General features: G+C 42.8%; 2 protein-coding genes and 2 non-coding genes across 7 annotated transcripts; 1 reads left to right on the plus strand and 3 right to left on the minus strand.

Moving 5' to 3' along the window:
- The first annotated feature begins 94 nt into the window (after positions 1–94).
- ubap2a (ubiquitin associated protein 2a) lies at positions 95–14,353 on the plus strand. 4 transcript variants are annotated; one of them, XM_053315809.1, is made up of 27 exons: positions 95–168; positions 1,943–2,080; positions 3,501–3,578; positions 3,798–3,908; positions 4,959–5,121; positions 5,267–5,347; positions 5,427–5,490; positions 7,005–7,102; positions 7,273–7,331; positions 7,429–7,499; positions 7,788–7,971; positions 8,059–8,329; positions 8,459–8,763; positions 8,911–9,137; positions 9,323–9,605; positions 10,504–10,543; positions 10,684–10,858; positions 11,032–11,077; positions 11,172–11,481; positions 11,575–11,666; positions 11,896–11,946; positions 12,042–12,135; positions 12,223–12,639; positions 12,741–12,845; positions 12,937–13,004; positions 13,094–13,285; positions 13,540–14,353. In XM_053315809.1, the coding sequence occupies exons 2-27, from the start codon at positions 1,985–1,987 to the stop codon at positions 13,633–13,635; spliced, it is 3,777 nt and encodes a 1,258-aa protein (XP_053171784.1). In that variant the 5' UTR covers positions 95–168; positions 1,943–1,984; the 3' UTR covers positions 13,636–14,353. The 4 variants fall into 4 exon arrangements, with proteins under 4 accessions (XP_053171784.1, XP_053171785.1, XP_053171781.1 ...); XM_053315810.1 differs by having other exon boundaries at positions 9,326–9,605; XM_053315806.1 differs by having other exon boundaries at positions 7,788–8,329.
- Positions 14,354–15,414: 1,061 nt separating this feature from the next.
- nop56 (NOP56 ribonucleoprotein homolog) lies at positions 15,415–21,055 on the minus strand. The gene is made up of 12 exons (XM_053316228.1): positions 21,004–21,055; positions 19,604–19,693; positions 19,394–19,508; positions 18,880–19,044; positions 18,471–18,669; positions 17,988–18,175; positions 17,544–17,695; positions 17,241–17,341; positions 16,804–16,952; positions 16,455–16,576; positions 16,158–16,274; positions 15,415–15,897 (listed from the first exon to the last, which is right to left on the minus strand). Exons 1-12 carry the CDS (start codon positions 21,004–21,006, stop codon positions 15,598–15,600), a joined length of 1,701 nt encoding a protein of 566 aa, XP_053172203.1. The 5' UTR covers positions 21,007–21,055; the 3' UTR covers positions 15,415–15,597.
- On the minus strand, positions 16,352–16,417 carry LOC128356324 (small nucleolar RNA SNORD57). The gene has a single exon (XR_008321174.1). It is a non-coding gene; the product is annotated as a small nucleolar RNA SNORD57 (small nucleolar RNA).
- LOC128356331 (small nucleolar RNA SNORA26) lies at positions 17,796–17,926 on the minus strand. The gene has a single exon (XR_008321180.1). It is a non-coding gene; the product is annotated as a small nucleolar RNA SNORA26 (small nucleolar RNA).
- Positions 21,056–22,277: the final 1,222 nt, after the last annotated feature.

Below are 22,277 nucleotides of genomic sequence, written 5' to 3' on the forward strand. Positions count from 1 at the left end.
CAACATATATGAACTCTGGTGAATTCACAGTTGTGCAGCTGTGTGTTTGATAGTGAGCGTTGGATGTGTAGATGTTGTGACCCGGAGAGGAGAGCGGAGCATCCACCGCGGCAGCGTAGATCACGTGACCACCCTGTCTACTGCTGGCTGAGTGAAGCGTGTTAGCAGGTAATAAAAACACCAATTTCTCCTGTTTTTTCAAGTTCAGTTTCGGCATTTCAACGCGTTTAACCCACATTCCTAAGCGCGCTTTCGCCGAAGCAGCTAGTCGACCGGCTCCGTCGTTGTGTTTTCACGGGGTTGTGAGGGGATGTATTTCGCAATTTTCTGTTGTCTTGTTTCCCGGCGAGCAATGTCGGGATGGGATTGTGCTCCGCTGCGAGGCCCCTTTTTTTCGGCAGATTTGCTACAGCTTTGTTGTTAGCTGGCTAGCCTGTTGTTTAGATGTCGAGGACAAACCTGATGTAGCTGCCATTATGTTTAGATAACTTTAAATAATAAGACTTATGCGAGTTAGTTTGACGGTCGTTGGCTATCAACTTGGAGCAGATTTAGGTAGCATCTTTAGCTAGCATCGTTTGTTCAGAGTCGACGGTGTAGTGTCAGCATTAGCATGTTAGGTAGCTAACTTCGGTCAATGCTAGCGAGGACAAAGGGGTCCCCAGTTGGCCAGTGTTGTGTTGAAAACCACGCTGTCTTAATTGTTTTTGCAAAAATATAAAGCTCAAGAAATATGTCACAGCAATGGGTTACGTTAGCATTGATTCGAAACACCGTTCATCTTTCTCTGTTGCTAAAATAAAGGGTTGATAATTGGCAATTAGTTAGCTGCAAGTTAACCAGGTAGATGTTTATACACGTTAACACGCACACTTTTAAGTAGAACCTCAGTGATATGTCATTTGTCATTTCTGCTTGCCTAAAATAAATGTAATGAACAATTAAGATATGCAGAATTCACTGAATGATTGTTTTGTTATTGTTGTGTCCAAGACCGTCGATACTCCTACGTGTAGTAATAATAGTTGATATGTAAACGTTTGATATTTGCAGTATAAATACAAATAGCAGCTGCTGGTGTACAGTTCACGGTGAGGGAGAAACATACTTTTGTCACACTGAAATATTTGAGTGAAATTACGTTTGAAGCCACTTCGTCCTTTTGCTTTAGCTTTGTTCAGTCCAGCAGCCAATGGCGGCAGCGCGCTGTGCCAACGTCACTCAGGCACAGCAAGCTGGTTGCTATTGTTCTCTGACATAAAACAAATGGGTCAGTGGGGATATCTGTAGTTATTATTCCAGTAATGGACACCCTGGTTGAAGTTTGCATCTTTCAATTTGCATTACGTGTTTTCTTTGCGTCACAGGATATTGAGCAATCACAGCCTTTGCGTATTTGCAAGTAGATAATAAAGCCCAGCCAGTGTGTGTATCTTGTTGTGTTAAATATTCATTATTGAAATGATAAAGTGACTGGTTAGGTAGCTACAGCCAATTTGAATATCTGGACTTAGCTGTCAAATAAGCAGGAGAACAATTCAGCATTTTACTGCATTCCTTTAGATGGCAACTTTTGTTATGTGTGTGCATTTATACTATAACCTGAAGTGTTTGTAAACCATCTCGCAGTGAGGGAAGGTAGGGTCAAGATGTGTAGTGTTTTTTCTGCTTACACACACACACACACACACACTGCTGTTTGTAAGAGGACACTGGGTCACTCTCCCTCCTCGACCTAGATTTTCAGCAAAGCTGTTGCGTCACCAGGCCAACTGTGTCTTACGGCCTCTATAAGGGCCGTATTCATGATTGTGCAATAAGCCTTAGCTTTGCTCATAACACATTTCTCTTGTATTAAACGCTTTTGTGCCCTGCTTTAACAACATTGTATGTGGGTGTAGGAAGTTGTGGTTCATTCTTCTTTCTTATTTCCTTTTTGCAGATTTTTCTATTTTGTACATACAGAGTTTTGTATATACTGTATATGATGAGCTCGCTGGGCAGCGACAAGGCCCGGGGGCCTCGGGAAAAAGCGCTGCCCGCTGCCACTCACACTTCTCAACCACAGAAACAGATACAGGTGAGCCACCACAACCACATAAGCATGAAAACCCTTATTTAAGTGTGCATCAGTCTGCATATGGCTACTCATCAAAACCATATTGCACACATTATGTAAGGAAACCTCCTCTTTAGGACCCGACTGATACTGAGTTTTGGGGCAGATGCCCATACCAATATTAGTGAGTAAAAAAGCTCTGATATCAATATATCAGCTGATAATCTTATATGAACAGAATGTATACATTAACACAATTTTTTTGCAATGATCCCTGATCAAACATGTGGAACAAAAATATGTAAAGGAGGTATGATATTTTACAGTTTAACAGGAAACTTTATTCTTTAAATAAATAAACACAGACCAAAAAAAACTGATGTGTGTATATATATATATATATATATATATATATATATATATAAACTAGAATTAAGAAAAGGGATCAAAGTACTCTATATTAGGGATGTGTCATTAAAACTGAATTATCGAATAGTCATTCGCATTTCATTGAAAAACCATCAAGAGTTGAGCTGTGTAGTCTACTATGAAGGGTTCATTAACAACTGCTGCCTGCACCTTATTTTGAAGTAGAGTTTGACACAGAGTGAATTTTTACCCCTGCCCTCAGATACTTTGACTCAGTAGTAAGTTAGCCTGCTAGCTAGCTAGCTGACTTGCTGGAGGGAACATGATGCAGATGAAGCCACACAAAAGTCCAGCATGGAAAAAGGCTGACTCCTGTGAAAAAGCTGCTGACAGTTACTGAGTGAGACAGACCTGACGCTAATCACCAAACTAGTGCGTCAACATTTGTAACAGTTCCTCGAAAGTGTGACAAAAGTCTCAGAGAAAACTTTACGTTACGTCTCTCATTGATAACATGATTGTAAAGGATCCTAAATATTTTTAGGGGTCTGTAATTTTTTCTTTTAATTAATGTGTTTTTGTAAATAAATGAAGGCTGATAAGCATTTAAATAAAAGCACATTTGCGTAGTTAAAACTTGCTTGTTAAGAATATTGAATGTTATTTTTGACACATTATCTATTTAGCACCTGTGAATGTTGGCATGCAGAGAATATTCGACTAGTCGCCAAATATACCCACTGATTAGTCCACTCTGGCTCATGCACATCCCTAGTCTATATATCTTTAAAAAAATATTGGCACTCATCCGACAACATAAACATCGATACCAATATAGCTGTGAGAGGCCCATTATCGTATTATACCTTGGTCAAGATTGAAAAGGATTTTGAAGTTGTTGTCATTACGACCATATAACACACACACACACACTAAATTTATTTTTTGTGATGTTTAGACAACACAAACTAAACTAATGATAACTTTTGCTTTTTAATACAAGTAACCTCTCACTTAATCTTTTTTTTCCTGTATAACTGAAATTGGACCCATCGGTTTAAATGTGTTGCAGGCTACTGCAGAACAGATCCGGCTTGCCCAGATGATCTATGACAAGAATGATGCTGACTTTGAGGACAAAGTCAACCAGGTGAGGAACATTTATTCAGTGTCTGAATATTGGCCTGAACCATGTTTAGTTTTTTTCTTGCATAACTGGACTGACTCTTGGACTCTATATTGGCAACTGATAGAACCAATAAACGGCCATATTTGATCATACGAGTGAAGCTTCACGATTTTGTTGTGGGGTGCAAACTTTGCATGTTTTTAAAATGTTTGTAATGTGTTTGCACGTTGCTTTCTTTAGCTGATGGAAGTGACTGGCAAGAACCAGGATGAGTGTATGGTAGCGCTTCATGACTGCAACGAGGATGTCAGCAGAGCCATCAACTTCCTCCTGGAGAGCACCTCAGACATGGTAGGTGTAGAGAAGTGATCTTCCATGTCTTATTTCATCTATTGATGTGGCCGATCACTTAGTTTCAACTGTCTGAATTTACTCTGTTAGACTTTGTAAACAAATTCATGATTTATGATTTAAATGATTTAAAATATGGAAACTTTATGCACACAGAGTGAAAACACCATGAACTGTGATCATATTTTAGGGGCTTTTGGGCTAGCATGAAAGCAAACAAGCATACAATTGTGCATCATGTTTCCCTCTTCTGCCCTGAGAGAGTCAAGTCAAACAGGTTACCAAATGTGTGGCAAACACTTCGGTGTTGTTCTGCCTGTGTGCTGTGATTCTGAGCAAGTGTCCCAACATTTCTGAAGAATACCAGCTGTCAGGGCAGGGCAGGCAGCCAGTCAGTCAGCTATACTTGCTCTTGTTTTGGTTTCCTGGAAATCCAAAAATAGCAAATATCTTTTTTTCACCTTCATGTGGAAGTCTACTGTTATTGTATGTACTGCAAACTTCTGATTAAATTTCGACTGTACTCCTTAAGATCTAAACAAATGAGCAATTACTAAATGAGCATTGTTACACTGCATTGAATAGTAAGACTTAGCTGAGACTTATTAAATAATTAACACTAATCAAAGACTGTATAGTTAAAATCAGTGTTCTATGTGCAGTCTTTCTGCCCTTTATCTCAGTCTCAGGAATTTAATGCTGAGTGTGCACAAATAAAGAGCGCTCATCCAACATTTGTTGCTCTTGTATAACACAGCTGCACAGTGAGCACTTCACTACATAAGTTGGTCAAAAAATAGCCTGCATCACAGCTTTGGCGTTGTTTTACTCTATACAACAACAGTGAAATGGTGCTAGAAAAAAATAAAATAAAATAAAACAGGTCTTTCTGCTATTTCACTGGAATAAGTACATTGCAAATAAAAGTGTTGTTAAATGTGTCCAATGACAAATGTGGACTCTGTAGTTTGTGCTGGTATTTAACATTGTTTGGTGTTTTTTTGATTGTAATTTATTCTTTCTCCCTTTTGTGTCCTGTTGTGTGTTTAGACTTCATGGGAGACAGTAGGGAAGAAGAAACCCCTGGTGAAGGAAGGTCCATCAGAAAGCAAGGAAAACAAGGAGAACAGGGAGAAAAAAGGAGAGAGGGAGGCTAGCAGGGGCCGCGCAGCCGCCAACCGGAAGGGCAAGGGGGCCAGTCGCAGCCGACTGGGTATAGAGTCTATACAGATCCTTCATATTAATTCACATCCTGTTCAGAATCATGTGTCTCCTCTGGCTTCTCATATCATGTGTGATTACATCATGGCATTACTAATGTAGTTTCTAATTAATTGTGTGCATTTTCATGTATACAGCGCGTCCCGAGGAGAACGGTGTGGAGGTGACACCAGTGGACAGAGGTTCAGAACGAGGTCGGAGGCTGAAAGGTGGCCGAGGTGAGCAGATGCACATTAAAACACTGTCTGTTCATCCAGCACTTGAGCAGATGTTGACATTTATATGACTTTTATGAAGGATCTGGAGGTCGAGGAAGAGGCAGAGCACCACCAGGGAGCAGGTTCTCAGCCCAGGGCATGGGGTACGAAACCAACCAAACACAATCGCACACACACTCACCAAAGTGTTTTCTCAGGCCGGGAAAGTAACACCAAGTTTGTAGTTAGGGTGTCTCAATTAGTGGTTGTAGTGGACCCCCATTTTTCTTGGTTTCCTAAAGCTATATGTTTACACCTTAATGATTGTGTGCTCTCAGTCTGATGCAGAGCACAGAGACAACAGAAACCTAAAGGCCATACAGCGACTAGTCAGAGTTTAATCTGGGAATACTGGGCCACTGATGAAAACATTGAGTATATCATGATCAAGATTAGGACTGAAACCATTAATTATTAGAATAATTCGAATATAAAAAATGATCGAGGTAGTTTTTCATGAATCGATCTTCGTTTAATGCATTTAACTTGTTGACTTGCTTGTGTTTTACACGGATGGTTATTACTGATGCACATTGCATCACTGGCTATGTCATGGAGCAGTTTACTAGAGAGTGAAAAATACAAAGTGTGTGCGGCATCTAGTCAGAGGCGACACACGCGCACACACACACACACACACACACACACACACACACACACACACACACACACACACACACACACACATACACCCGAACTGATCGGTTTTCTATTGTTTATTTGCCCGTCATGTCTTCTTTTTCTAATGTCACTGTATGGATCATTAAGCTTGTTCTAGTTAGTGAACTATCAGTTTCTACCTCCTGAGGAGATCTCAGTCAGCCAGTCAGCAGTAGGAGATGAGGAGAGGAGCAGTGAGAGGTTGATCTCAGGTCTCTACACTGAGGTTGGAGGAGTGGGTCAATCTAGTGCATTTAATTTGTATGGTAGCCTAATGATGCAAAAATTAAAATCAGTCACACTGAAAGTAAATAAGTTCATTTATTTATTTCAGATGGCACTGAAGTTAAATGCAATAAATGGGTTTAGTTTTGATTAAAACAATTGAATATTCAGACCAAATAGCCTTTGTCTAAGTTATAAATCTTAAATATGTCTTGTTTCAAAGTCATTTGACTTTACAATATTATTTTAATTTATTTGTTTCAGAAGGTCATGAAGTTAAATGCAATAAATGGGTTTAGTTTTGAATAAAACCCACTTGATTGTTCATTTTCAGAGACATGTCTTTTTTGTCCTTTTTCTCATTTTTACTTTCGCTATTTAATGAGGCAAAATAATTTATTCGATTAATCCATGAAATAATCGATAGAATAATCGATTTACAAAAATAATCGATAGCTGCAGCCCTAATCAAGATGGGCCACACAAGGTTAGGAAGAGCATGGCAGGGAGCCTTCAAAGTTTATTAATGACTCTGCCACCATACATATAAAGAACACAAAAATATGTTCATCTAACAGGAGCTTTGTCTAACAAGGAGTAGACAGACACTGTTTATTAAGGAGGATTGATTGCACTCACTGTCATATACTGCTTGTCCTTTTTAGTTTATTTGTTTAATTGAATATTCTTTTTCTAAATCTCTAACATGATGTTTTGTGATATTCTTCCCCAGGACCTTCAATCCTGCGGACTATACCTCAGAGGCTGGGACAGGGACCACACAGACTGAGACATGGGACACGGTGGCCAACAACAGCACAGACGGGACAGGTGAGCTCTAGAGAGCAGGCATGTCTCTCATGACTCATACAGGCTGTTACTGTGTGCTCGGTGTAGATGTTGTTTGCAAGTGTACATAAGCTCCAAGCATCCTGAATCTTATTTACTCACTTCTCCCAACTGTATTTGAATCTCGTCACTCATTGTTGGTTGTCCTCTAGTTGCCTGGAGGAGTACCTTGGAAGATTGGGCAGCTGAGGACTGGAGTGAGGATGTTAGTGTGAGTTGACACAAAGGGTTAACACATGGACCTGTTAGTCACCACAAAATGTTTTGGTGTGTATTGGAAACAATGGTGTCCTTTTGTGCCCCTGCAGCTCTCAGAGACCAAAGTATTCACTTCCTCATGTGCACCTACTGCAGAGAATCACATCACACCTGGGCAAAGGTAAGCAACTGGCTCATTTACAGTATGATACACCTCCGACTACAGTGTACAACAATTTCACCAGAATTATTAACTGTATTCTACAAGAAAGTGCATGGTAGTTTCAATGTTCTACTTTAAATTCTGTCAATAATGAGAAAGTAGCTTCACTTTTGGGTGAAGTCCCTTTGTGTGGGCGATGGAAAATTGATGCATTAAAGGGTTAATTTCACATGTTTATGACACATTACATGACCTTCTATTGGTCAAACATTTTAAAATTGAATTTACTGTCTGTTTCCACATTAGTCTGGACCTCGCCTCTCTGCTGCAGAAGCCTGTGGTTGGAGGAAGAGAAGCACCTCCCTCCTCCTCCTCCTCTCAGAGTCTGGTCTTCACCAACTCCCACCACCACCAGCCACCACAGCAGCAACAGCAGGCACCCCCGAGCCGTGGCACCACCAGTGGCACAAGCTACGCACATGCTGCTTTGGTAAAAACACAACATGCTCATTTTCCTGACTCTTTTATGTATCGGATACAGAGGACTGATAACACGCTCTCCTCCTGTCTGTGCCAGTCGTCAGTTCTGGGCGCCGGTTTCGGGGATCTGGGCCAGGCCAAGAGGACTCAGGCCAGTGCTGGAGCTCAGATACTTGAACAGCTGAAGGGTCCTGGCTTGGGTCCGCTGCCCTCATCCCAGGCAGCCCCACCTGCCAGCACTCAAGGAAGCAACACCTCCATTGGTCGACTGCCAGGCCTGGGAGCACCTGTACCTCCACCCTCCTCCTCTAGCTGGGACATGAAGGCTTCGGAATCCAACACCACCTCGTTGTCCTCACAGTTCAGCCGTAAGTGTTCAAGTGGAAGCGAGTATATGTCTGTTTTGGTCTTAACTATTCATGTAGCTGTGTGTTTGTGTGTGTATAAAAGAGTTATAAATCATTGTCCTGTGCTTGTGTTTTGTTGTATGTCTGCAGGTGAGTTTGGCATTCAGCCAGAGCCTTCTCTCGTGCTGAGCCAGCTGGTTCAGAGGCACGCCGGCCCCTCCTTGCCTCTGGCACGTCAGCCCAGTCCTCCATCACAACAACAAGCGCCCCCCGCTGCAGCCTCGCCTGCCCCCCAACACACCAGCACGCCAGCACAGGCAGGCCCGGTGATGGCTGTTGCTGTTACTAAACCTCCTGCCCCCAGCGCAGGGCTGGACCCTCAGGGTGGCAGCACGCCACAGCAGCAGCGGGCACAGCTCAAAGGCCAGAAACGAAGGATACCTCCGACATCGAAGGTAAGGCATAAAAAGTTGGAGCTACACTCAGATGCACATTTGAGAACTTTAAAGCTAAATAAAATCTTTAAATAAATGACCAAATAACAGCACTTAAACTTAATCTCATGGTGCTGAAACCGGACCTTGTATCCTCCCTCCTGTCAGATCCCCTCCACAGCGGTAGAGATGCCAGGCTCAGCTGACGTCCCAGGCTTAAACCTCCAATTTGGAGCACTAGACTTTGGCTCGGAGTCGGCATTGCCAGAGTTTGGAGTTGTGGACAATTGTGTCAGTGCGGCGTCCAGGGAGTCCACGCCGGCTCCCGCTCCAGCACCACCTGCATCAGGACCAGGGACACAGAGCCAGACAAGCCTGTACTCCAAACCGCTCAGGTACTGTCACTGCTTACTGACTAGTTAATACAGAAATGGTATATTGGAGGAGTTCAATTCCAAAATACAAATATTAAAGGCACACAAAATAAAACAAAAATAGTCATTTTCTCAGATGCCAATTTCTTGATTTGATCTAATATTTGAACCTAACTCTTGTTTATTTTTCTCTCCCTATTGTCTAGCAGCGAGTCGCTGGGCAACCCTCTCTCTGTGGCCCTCCCCCCGTCCCTCTCCTCATCAGAGCCAGTATATCACTCTTCCTCGGTGGCGCTACCCAGTCTCGCACCCTCCTCATTAGGGACCGCCAGCTCCACCAATCCTCCCTCCTCCTCTTTGACCACATCGGCCACCTCCTCCTCTGTACCCTCTCCATTCTCCACAGTAGGGGGAAGCTATGACGGGACCATGCCCCCTCACACACGACTGGCCTTTTCCCAGAGCAAAGAGGCCTCTGGGCCAGTCATGGTGAGTAGAAATGGCAAACAGAAAAGTTCATCCTGCCTTGTATTTAGTTCACTGAATCATCCCAATTTAAATATGCCTTGAGGGGATACAATTATACAAGCTGCTGAAATGGGATGCAGTTGTCTGCACTGCAGCAGGCTGTCATACTTAAGCAAACAGCTTGACACTGAGAAATTACAGGTCACAGTGTCACAGTTAATTTGGTCCCACTTGAGTCAGCCCATGTTGGGAAATGAATGCGGTGTCCCAATTCTATACTATGCACAAATTGCATGCAGGCTATTCTGTGTACTAATTTTGTTTTTTACAGTTAGTGTACAAGAAATCATTAGTTTATGTTAATAGGAAATGCTGCGATATGTGTGCAAAGTCAAGCAAACTGCAACTTCAGAGAGCCATTTGAATCAAACAAAAAGAGGGTTTGTTTTTTGTTTGTGTTCTGGGACAGACTAACTACCACCAATTATTACAGTATACTCCAAAATCAAGGGTTCTTTATTAAAGTTAACCAAGTTCATTTAGTTACTTTTACAGTGTGAACACACTTTAATACCCAAGGTCTGTTAAGAATTAGTGTGTAGTTTGGATTTGAGGTGCAGTTTAAGACCTAATAGTTATTAGAGAGTTTGAGTCTATAGCCATGTTTGAGAATTTAGGTTTCCAAATCAAGACTAAATTCTCAAACATATTAGGAGTAACATGAATTCTCATGTCAACTCATAAAAATCAGGAAGATTTTAACTTATTTATGAGGTGAATATGATCATCGGTTCAGTAGTTTTAATTAATTAATTTGAAGTCTTGCTCATATTGTCTATGCTTGTTATGCAGATCTGGTAATGGTCTTGATCTATTATTCATATATGCAACACTTACATGCTTCTTTTCTTCTCACCAGAATGGTCTGAATGGTGTACGGTCCTCTGCTGCTTTAGACAGTAAGTTCAGTCAATTATTTACCAACAACTGTTTTAATCTTACTGTTAATATTTTTGGTCCTTTAAAAAAAAAAAAAGACAACATATGAAGTTATATTATGCATTTATTATAAGGTATTTTCTATCCCATCTCTCCTTAGCTTCATCAGCGTCCTCCACACCGAAGCCAGAGTCACCGTCTCTCAATATCAGCACCAACGGTGTTCCAGCACCCTCCTCCCACCTACCCTCCACCCTGCCTGCACACAGCTCCTCCACGCTATCTAGCCTGGCACAAGACCTTTCCTCAGCCAGCCAGCTCAACTCACTCAACAGGTGACACATGTACACATGGCAGACCAGGGAACAGCTCTGATGGGGCTAGAAAATAAAAAGTGTAGTAATTAAAAATAAGTGGGGTAATGTGAGCTGAGACACTTTAACGTTGTGACATGATGCCATGTTGAGAAAGGACTGATCATCACTCCTCCTCTCTTTGCTCTTTGCAGCCATGCCAGCAGTCATTCCTCAGCTCTGGGTTCCAGCTCGCTCACTGTAAGTACCTTTCTAGTCTGCAACAATCATGATGGCTGAAACCTTCTGTGTGAATGCTTTTCCTCTGTAACAACATACATTTGTCTCTCCTCAGTACACCAGTGTTGACAATAACAGCGTGAGCTCTCTGGCTCCCTCGTCTGGCTCTTACACGTCATCGCAGCAGCCCTCCGCACTCCACTCGACCCACAACAGCAGCAACAGTAGCAGCATCAGCCACCTGGCCAACATGCCCAACATGGGCAACAACATGAGCAGCACAGTTGGTGGAATCACTGGCACGAGCGGACTTCACTCTGCTGCCACCGCCTCCAGCATAGCGCTGGGACTTGGCTCCAATGGAGCTACTGCCACGTCCAACCTCTCTGCACCTAGGACCACACCCCTCCTCTCCTCCTCCACTGGTACACACATACACCTCACACACTGGGAATGGATAAAGTATATACTAGTGATAAAGTGTATAAAAGTGATGGTTGTTGTCATTGTATTGACAGGTAAAGCTCCTCCAAACCTGTCCCAGGGAGTGCCTCCTCTTCTACCCAACCAGTATATCATGGGCCCAGGAGGGCTGCTGCCAGCATACCCAGTAAGGAACCCTGCAGGATTTTAGAGTCATGTTAGTTTTCCTCTTCATATGCCAAGTGAACAAAACACATGCTACCTGCCAGAGTCATCTGTTAAGTCACTTCAGTTCAGATGTCTCTCTGTTCTTAAACTGTACCTCTTACGAGCATCAAAGTTAATTCAGCAATTGTTTTGTTGTTTTTTAAGTGTTGTTTATATAACTGAACTTACCCATTTTTTGTGTTTCACAGCAGATCTATGGCTATGAGGACCTGCATATGCTTCAGTCCAGACTGCCAATGGTGAGCCTCACTACCACACTTAAAGGACAACCCTTTATTAGTATTTACTCTTGCCTATGTTTGAATCTTCTCCTGATCCGCTCCTGTCATTTTAGCCCTCTCTGCAGGATTACTATGGAATCACATTCCCCGGCCCCGCAGCGACTCTCTCTGGCAGAGATGGGAACCTAGCCAACAACCCCTACTCAGGTAAAGCACCTTCACTCTTGGTTGGCCTTTATTAAAAATCCTAAAATCCAGGGTTTGGCTTCATGTGACATCTCCCCTATTGTTCAGGTGAAGTCACAAAGTTTGGCAGGAACGACTCCACCTCCCCAGCACCCCCCACAAGCCTGGCGGCCCCGCAGCCCCCCCAGGGCCAGAGCCAAGGACAGAGCCAGGCCCAGCCTCAGCCTCCCCAGGCCCAGCCTCAGCCCCAGGGCCAACCACAGCATCACAGCAGTCAGCAGGCCTTTCTGCCTCCCGGCTACAGCTACACAGGCCTGCCTTACTACCCCGGGGTGCCCGGTGCCGTACCCAGTGCTGCCGCTTTCCAGTATGGCCACACCATGTTTGTCCCTCCCGGGGGACCAGGACCAGCCTCGGCCAAGCAGCACGGCATGGGCCTCGGGCTGGGAAACCCCTCTGCTAGCCCCTTCCAGCAGCAGACGCAGCAGCAGCCCAGCGGTTACGGCCAGCACACCTTCAGCTCAGGTTAGTAACAAAAGCACATACACTTGGGCAAACACACCAATCAACAAAAGTGATGTTTACGGGTCCGTCTCAGACACTGAAGCCCACGTTTTCCTGTGCAGGGTATGAGGAGCTGACAGCAGGGCCAGCAGGAGTGGACTACAGTAAAGGCTACAATTCCTCCTCACAGACACAAGCCAAATCTGCTGCTGCTGGACCTGGAAAAGGTAAGAAAAATAATTCAGTGTTTCTATTTCTGTTATTTGTAGTTGTTCTGTTTTTTTTAAAGTATTAATGTTGTTCTTGTCATGCTGCCAGGTGTCTCAGTGACGTCCAGTAACTCGGGTGTGCCAGACATCAGTGGAAGTGTTTACAATAAGACCCAGGTGAGCCCGAAACACCATAGTCGGCTCTGCTGTAAAATTAGCGTTACTACTAATGAACGATCAACTAATGAACCTCATCTCTTCTGCAGTCTTTTGATAAGCAGGGTTTCCATGCAGGGACCCCTCCTCCCTTTAGCCTGCCATCAGCGCTGGGGGGTCCAGGGCCTCTGAACCCAGGAGCAGCTCCTGGAGGTTATGCACCGGCCCCTTTCCTCCACATCCTGCCTCACCAGCAACCACACTCACAACTGCTGCACCATCATCTTGCTCAGGATGGACAGGTAACACAGACATTTTTCAGAAGTTGACTAATAATGTGTGCTTCAGTATAAAAGTATAAAAACACCTTTTTAAAAGGTATTGATTGTTTTTCTTTTGATCCTCCTGAGATATTTTAATTACAGTATTATGTTTCTATGTTTTGTGATTGTCATTGTTAAACTGACAAGGAGTTTTGTTCAGCACCATCATTGATGATATAACCGGGGCTGAGGGATTCTCAAAGTTCACCGGTTTATTGTCCGTCTGTGTTCAGGGTGGTCCGAGTCAGCGCGGACAGTCCAGCAGCCTGCAGCAGAAGAGCCAAGTTAACAAGTCGAGCTATGGCAGCTCCCCCTACTGGGCCAACTGAGGCGGCTACTTCCACGATGTGTGTGTGTGTGTGTGTGTGTGTATGTGTGTGCGTGCGTGCGTGCATGGACACACCAACACACAGCACCACACCTGTGCATTTGACTGACAAGATCATAGAGGGACAAACCATTTTACAACACAAGCTAAAACACACACTACCACCCCCTCCCCTTTGCTCTGTATATCCCCTTTTCAAATTTATGGCTGTTGTATGTAAAATATATTTATGTATGTATTTATACAGTATATATGTATTGGTAGGACATGAAATGTGGTTTTCTGCATTTTGTTTTTATTTTGAAGGACATTTTATTTCAGAAAAAAAAAATGTGGAAAGATGAGAATGCTAAATCATGGAAATGAAGTTGGTGAATATACTTGAACACAAGCATCTTGTGATGTGGATTTTTTTGTATGCATACATGAACCGAGAATGATGTACATAGATTCTACACATCATTTTCATGGCAAAGGCCTTTTTTTTATTTCAGAAGAAATACAGTTTTGTAACTTTGGTCTCCCGCATCTGTGAATCGTTATATTGAGGGTGACTTGAGTTGATAGCTTGACTTTTCTTTTTGCCCCGTTTCCCTTCCATCCGTCTCTCATTCCTCGACTCTTACTAGTTGGCTGGTATGACCAGCCAGGCCTTGGATTTGATGTCATTTTAACATTGGTTTAATCCTTGTTGTCCAAATTAAAAGTTATGAACAGTTTGTTTGGGTCTGGCATCAGTATTTTACACCACATTATTTTGTTTTTTTTTGTGACAGACCCACATGTTTGTTTCACATACATGATCATATAAAGCTTTAAGGAACATAGTCTAAATGACACACCAGGCTAATGGCTATTAAAATAAATATAAAATGACCAAGTGTCACTGAACAGATGACAGTACATTTGAACTCTGTAGTCCAGTCCCCATGTGGTGGTGGTGGGGGATATTTCGAGAGAAAAAAAAGAAACTCTGGTTAGTGGGGTTATTCTGCTAAGCAAATCACCTCACTTTACACTTTTATGCTGCCGTGGAAGAACTGATCTAATTGTGCTTTTCAGTTGGGTTTAGCAATAAGGAGATGCTTGTGTAACCGAACGTCATGCTTAAAATAGGTTAAAAAAAAAACACGGAGGCTCCATTGCTCGAACAGGACGGACACATTTCTACACATTTCCGTTATACTCCTTCAAAATAAAATCACATCTTCACTATGTGATTGCTGAACCGGGATAAACAAATAGATTATAAATTGATAATCATTTTATACATAGCCAATTTCAATAATCCATTAACAGAATCTCTGTCCTCACAAGTGCATCAATATTAGGTGTCAGATCAACAGTTGCCAGTTTTTTTTTTGTTATTCAGGTGCTTGTGCGAGTCTGCAACCCAGTTTTGTTTCTCACAGAAAAAGCTTGTTCTCAATAAGTAATACCAGAGTCAGGGCTGTCAATTTTGGGATGCCCTGGTAAGAGGGTTAGAGGTTTTTATGCCAGAATCCCATTGCAAATAAGTTCTAATGTCAGATGTTCTTGACTGAATGGCAAGATGCGGTGCATTTCATGAAATACTGTGATGATTTCTATGTAATTGCCATACTTTGCAAAGCTATCCAGCGGGCAAGATTGGACCCCTTGGCGGGCAATGTTTGATACCCCTCTAAAAAGGGACAACTGGAAAAAGGCCAGCAACATGGTCCCCAGATCTTATCACTACAGCGGGGTGAAGCAGTCACACCTGTACTCTTCAGCTTGGTTAAAAAAAGAAAAAAGCAACTTTAGTGTAAATATTTTATTTACAGTACAATTAAATTCAAGGCACAATTATGACCATTTCTTTGCAGCCTAAGCTGTTTTGAAAAAACATAAGCTGCTAACAAACTTGACTCCAAGTAAATTCCATTAAAAAAAAAAAAAAAAAAAACTGTACACAAAAAAAGATTGTCTTTGACCACATTCTTTAGTCGCCATTCTCCTTTTTCTTCTTTTTCTTTTTCTTCTCAGACACTGGTGCTTCTGAGGTTTCCTCTGCTGGTTCTGTGTCCACAGCCTCAGTCTTTTGTTTCTTCTTTTTCTTGGCTGGAGTACTGGTGTCCTCCTCCTCCTCTGCTGGGGCCTCCTCGACCTCAGACTTCCTCTTCTTTTTCTTCTTTCCCGGAGTTTCTGCTTCTCCGTTCTCTGCTTCCACCTCCATCTCCTCAGCTGCTTGTTTCTTCTTTTTCTTCTTCACTACGGTGGCGTCAGCTTCTCCGTTCTCCACCTTAAAATGAAGCGAGAGACAATACAGTCAGGGAAAATTATTTAATCTATTTATCTTTATTGTTAGCCTTAAATAAATGCCAAATATAAGATGGCTGCAATGTCTGACTCGCTTCAGTGATCAAGCCCATTGTTTGGGACCAGCCAATGGTTCGGAGTCAGGCTGATCTTGCATATCGTACACTGAGACAGGACCACGAGTCTGGGTCAAATCCCAAATTATACATGCGTAACCACAGGGTATAATATATCAAGGCTTACCTCAGCTTCACCGTTGGCGTCACCATTTTCTTCTTCTTGCAACTTCTTTTCACGCTTCTTGCGTTTCTTTTCCTTCTTCTCTAGTTTCCGCTTGATCTCAGTTGCCACATCAGTAGCCTAAGATGGGGGGAAAAGAGCAGATATGTAATCGCAGTTGGGGTGAAACCATCAGGTTCTTCCTGAAGTGTAATGCTGCGTCAGGCTCATTAAATCAGTTTTAACCCTCAGTGATGTCAGGAAGAATGATCTCATCATTCACAGCTTTGACAGACTGAATGAACCTTTGTCTGAGCTCACCTCTTTCACAGCATCTTTCATCACATCCACGTTCTTCCGAGGTACATTCCCGGTCTCATAGAAAGTCAGGCGCTCTTCCACCTGTTCACGCAGCTTGTCACCAAACACACATGTGGGTACCTCTGTAAGAGAGCCAACAACAAAATGAAAAATCACTTAGTAGGTAGAACACAGTGGGCTTAAAAGCATCTTAACAGCCTTATGGCTTTGCTCAGAAAAAAAAGCTTCAACATCAACCCGAGGGATGAATGCTGTTGACGAAAAATATGAGCATCATTGCAAATTATGCCACACAAGATTACACATAGGTTTAAATGAACTGAAAACAAAATTCTGTGTTTTCACTCACCTGAGAAACAGTCGATGCGTGAGGCAATGGTGCATTTGTTTGCCAGATATCTGGAGATGCGGCCTTTGTTCTTGGCGGCTGCTCGTCCAATGAAGGTCGAGTGGAAGATGAGTCCGTACTTGGGGGTGTTGCCACGTGTCTTTAGGGCTCTGTGTAAAAATACTGCTGTTTTCACATTCAGGATGAACAGTCATGTTATCCAACAGCCTACATTGACTATGTTTACACTGATAATGTTCAGTTCAGATGTAACTAACATTTTCAAGTCACTACCTCAATGCTGTGAGTGGCTGCTCAGACTGTGGGGGTGCATTAGGGCGAGAGGGATCACTCCAGACAAGACTTAAGTCTTTTCCAGTCACCCTGCTCTGCTCCAGCCCAGCCCTGCCATCACTGCAACCACTTCTTTCCCCAGCAGGGAGGGGGCGCCCCAGTACCTGAACAGGGCCTTCTCTGCTCCCAGGATCTGAACGGTGGAGGCCGGGTACTTGGCCAGGTTGGTCAGACTGCCGGCATGTGAGATCAGACGAGCACCCACCTAAAAGCAAAAAGTGATAGTGTCACATCATGCAGCAGGAGGCCTCTGGTAGAGCCTTTCTTCAAGAACTCATTCAATGAGCACAATTTGAGGACCATCAGCACCGGAATAATCAACACAGAGGTTCAGGGGATTGACAGATTTGGTAGAACATCATTGGTCCCATAGTTTATGTGAAAAGCGTATAGATCAAACTACTCACCACTTCTCCAATTAAGGCTGCCAGGTTTGGAGCCACCTGGCTCATTTTGGATCGCAGGTACTCCTGCAGCTCCAGTCGATAATTGGCCAGAGACACAACACGATTGGAGAAGCTCTCTATGTTGATCAAGTCAATGGGAGAGATATCCATACCTGCAGAAGAAAAATAAATAGGAGGGATACAGTTACTTCCATATTTCAATCTATGATATAGGGGCAACTTCTAACAGATTTTACACTTTATACAACATTTGGTTGTTTCTCCCGACAGGATCCGCAGCGAGGATTTGTGCCTTCACTACAGGTTTATGAGAGAGCTACTCTGCCCCCCTGTGTTAGTCACCAAGGACAATTATTGGTCCAGGGTGGGCAAAAAAGGGGCACTAGTTACTCAGTCTTTGCATGTGTGTTTGGGCCTATAATTTGAATCAGACTGTGTGCTCACCCATGGAGGAGCGCGATGCATCTAGGATGGCCTGAGCCTTGGCGCTGTCCATCACCACCTCCTCCATGCTCTCCAGATTCTCCTCTGACAGCTCCTTCCTGTTGCCGATGAGCTGAGCCATACGGCAGTACATGGAGTTGTCTGACACGATCTTGATCAGCTCTGGGAAGTGGTAACCATACCACTCACTACAGAGAGGGGAGAGATTGTTAGTGATGAAAACACTCGTGAAACATCTGTGTAGTATCAGGAGGGCAAAACATGAATCTACAGAATGTCACCAGGCAACAGCTGGCAGAGTGCACGTATTAAGAGATCCTTTCTACCCAGATGGCACCTGTAATGAGTGCTGTCTGCGCTGAGCATTAGGATGATGCTCAAACATGAATATTTCTTTTACCATAGTCACTACAAAGCTGGAGTTAGGTGTAAAATATGGCATGACAGTTTTAACAAGACGATCCTAAGACAAGTGGCCCTTACCGGACACGCATGGAGAAAGTGTTGATGTCCTTGTCCAGCTGATCCAACAGAGCAATGGATTGGATGATCATGTTGTCAGCCCTGTTGACATTGAATTTGACCTTGGCTCTGGAGTAGCTGTGGCCGAGACCCAGCTGCGCCTTGGAGGCAGCCAGTCCCGTCAGACCCTTCACCAGAGAGTGGAAGTGCAAACGAACACCTGAGAGTATGGACAGAAGAAATTAGGAAAAAAAGGGGGTTTGTTGGCATCAGGCGGAACAACATGTGATCGTGGCTGTTCAGATTTTCAGTATGAACCTTCATGAGTTTCAGGATCACAAGATCGCATCACCACAGGCCACAATTTGGGAGCAGTCATAAAAACCTCTCATACCAGATTTAACTTGTTATAGACTAGATGTCTTCTCACCTCTAGATATCTCTGCCACCACTCCACCTGTCTGGATGGAAAGGTTGAATTCTTCTTGTAAAGCTGCTCCAATTTTGGCATCTGAAACCCCTAACGAAGCCTTCTTCTTGCCGGAGAGTGGCAGGTTTGTCTCTAGGAACAACTTCAGGTCTTCATGAACCACACCTGTGAGAAGACGGAGAGAGACTTAACTCGGGTATCAAAAAGTAGCATGGCCACTTCAATTGTGGCTGGTTACAGCAATGGTAAGTGTTGCCCAGCAGGTGTCACTATTTTGACTGTACCAAGTCAACCATTCTCAGTATTGCTTCATAATACAATACTTTAGAAATCTTTATTATTATTATTATTATTATTATTATTATTATTATTATTGACATTCAAATAAGCTTTCCTCAGATGTTCAGGTTAAACATGAAATGTCAGCACAGTGACTCAGTGGATTGACAGATTATAGAACATCATTACAACTGAGGACATTAAAAACTACCAAAATCTAGGAAGACAAACTCACCTTCAGAGATGGCGTTCATGTTCTCTAGGGCAGCCTGGGCAGACTTGAAAGGGAAGAAGGCAGCCAGGCTCACCATGTTATTGAACTTCCCAATGCTCAGCACACTCTCCTCAACCTGAAAACACATTGTATGTTAACATTGTATATGTGCTGCACAGGGGAGAACAGTTCAGGCCAGCACAGAGCAGTGAGAACACCTTTAACACCCACCTGAGGCAGCAGCATGCCAATCTCCTCCACCTCCTTGACGGCAAACAGCGCATATCCCGCCGCATGCTCGAACAACACGTGCAACAGCACCTGTGGATGTAAAACATTAGATCAGTGACATAGCCAGATATCAACTGACTGCAGGAACCATCTAATGCCAAAAACCTGTATCAATACTATACAATGTTAAGTGTTACCTTTCCTTAACCATCAACTCAACATTGCTTGATATCCCACTAGCTTCCATTACTTATCCTTAAACATGCAATACAGGATTAATGCAACAAATCATCCATAAATGTGACTTCAGTTCTGTTTGTGACAAAGTTTAACCATTTTTAAATTAAGCCAATCAAAAAGTTAAATGTACTGAGGTTTTCGTTCAAACACGCATAGTAAACAAGTTAACGCCACCTTGTGAATACAACTTCAGCATCCAATCCAAGGTTGTAAAAAAATAAATATTTAAATGATCTTATTAAACTCATGGCTATGCGTTCCATCAAATTTTTCTTTATACATTGATAGTGTTTTGTTTGTAGGGTGCCACATAAGCTTTTATTGTTCTCCGGTCAAATGCTTAATTTTAATAAACCAATCGATAGTTAGGTTATTTGCTGTGAGTGAATCAAATCTACCAGCCACTTGCATCCTATACCAGCACTTAGCCTGTGTCTTTTACGCCCCGTTTGGAGGCTCTTTACAAAACGTCGATTTTGTATTTCTGAATATAAGATTGGGTCAAAATAGCAAGCAAAATCATATGCTGCGACCAAATTCATGTAATTTCACAAAGAGTAGTGTGTGATCATCAATAAATCCTGACTATTAACGCCAATTGTTTTATGAGCGCGCAAAATCGTACATTCAGTGGTCCCCACAAAGATCAAATTTATAACTTTAGCTTATGCATGAAATATTAGTTAGATAAACCAGAGACATTGGATAAACCCTGTGAGGCACCTTAGGTTAAACGTATCACATTTCTATACAGCCACGTGGTGATGATGATGCACCCACGTGTCGACCTGGGCCCGTGCAGAAAAGTGCTATGAAGCTACCTTGTGCTAGCAGTCTTGTAAATTACACCGTTAAGTCGGGTACAGCTGCTAAAAAACACCAAACACGGGAGTTCACATGCATGGGTGAGACTTTAAAAAGCTGGTCGTGTTTCCTGACAACAGTGGCAGTTTAAGTAGTTTAAATTACAGACGCATGTTAGCCACATGGGAGGCTAACATGCTCCACTCTAATGCTGCGCGGCCTTCATCCTCACCGCAGCAAACTTAATATATAAGATATTTCTCTGAGTAAATGTCGGTTAATTCAAGAAGCCTCGACTGGATCGTACTCTAATCAACTTTATAAGTGAACCTGAAATCCTGAACCACTTTTCTTACCATGATTATTAGTGAATCCCCGCAGCAGCCCGCAGTGCGTGTGTGCTCCGCTCCTCAGCTGCAGGAAAAAGACTGTGGGGAGGGCGAGAGCGCGCATGTTTCTACTCAACGCGAAGAACCAAATATCGCGACAAACCTTCACGAGACTTCACAAATTAGCTCTTGGACTCCACCTAGTGGATACAGAGCAAAGTGGGAATATCCACGTTTTCAGTAAATATCTCCACATGGAGACTATTGCCGAAGTATTTGTTGTTTTTCCACGAACAAAGTCAAAGGGTTAATATTAAAATGCTAGCAAGGTTTTATCCAGCTATCCATCAGAAATTCAAGAAAGACACCGATGTAAGTTGTACCTGTGTACCTCTTACCATTGTCAGAAAGGTGATAATTCTACTTTATGTGTATTATTGAAGTCATAGTGTGTGATGTTGGTGTATTAGGGTGCATTATATTGAATGGTGTTCCTCACTTTTTGTTACTTTGGAAAAATTAATTGTTTGCATTCACTGAATATGACAGTTGCTCTCAGTTCTATTTGATTAATTTATTCACTATTTTGAAGATGTTGTAAACTTGGTGTATCTTTGTTTCAATAAAGTTGTCAAAAGCATACAAACAAACAAACAATGATAACAAAAACAGGTAATATTGAAGTAAATATTAGGATGATAAGATATGGCAGGTCTTGATTTATTCATGATTTTTATATGAACAAATCCCAAGACAAAACCCAAATCAACAACATCTCTGAATACTTTTCAACCCTGCTGCATATGACACTGCTCAGCAACAAGCCATTTGTATGTAAATATTTCAAAGTCCTGCACATCCACACAGATGTTTTCAATTACTCTGGCTGATTACAGTCATGTTGAAGTGTACGCCTATAGATTTGATAATAGTCCTGTTACAGATGCAACAGGTCAGTGAGTTGGATGCCAGTCAAGCACAGTTTGCTCAGGTCCACGGGTCTAAACAGGCAAGGTAAGTGAAACATCTGTGTGATTCGGACAGCTGTACAGGAGCTTTATTTTCCAGTTATCCCCAGAACAGCTCGGCAGGGTGGCTTTAGCAAACGCGACCTAGACATGAATAAATGTTGGGCACTGTTGGGGACTATTTTCAGACACTGATCAATACACATTTGATAACCAGCTTATGGCACCAGGATGTGGGATGGAGGACTCAAAATAAACTATAGTGCGTAACCTATGCTCACTGATTTGTTAATTTTCGGACACTGTGTATGTCTATATGCAGAGAAGTGTACT

Source organism: Scomber japonicus, chromosome 3 (genome assembly GCF_027409825.1).
Source record: "Scomber japonicus isolate fScoJap1 chromosome 3, fScoJap1.pri, whole genome shotgun sequence".
Lineage (NCBI taxonomy): Eukaryota > Metazoa > Chordata > Actinopteri > Scombriformes > Scombridae > Scomber > Scomber japonicus.

Coding starts and splice junctions, on each gene's coding strand:
- ubap2a (XM_053315806.1), top strand. CDS start 1,985: ATGATGAGCTCGCTGGGCAGCGACAAGGCCCGGGGGCCTCGGGAAAAA. Junction 3,579..3,797: donor TTGAGGACAAAGTCAACCAG/GTGAGGAACATT, acceptor TGCTTTCTTTAG/CTGATGGAAGTGACTGGCAA. Junction 13,286..13,539: donor ATCTTGCTCAGGATGGACAG/GTAACACAGACA, acceptor GTCTGTGTTCAG/GGTGGTCCGAGTCAGCGCGG.
- nop56 (XM_053316228.1), bottom strand. Junction 19,509..19,603: donor TTGGCATGCTGCTGCCTCAG/GTGGGTGTTAAA, acceptor ATGTGTTTTCAG/GTTGAGGAGAGTGTGCTGAG. Junction 16,577..16,803: donor ACGCATCGACTGTTTCTCAG/GTGAGTGAAAAC, acceptor GCTCTCTTACAG/AGGTACCCACATGTGTGTTT.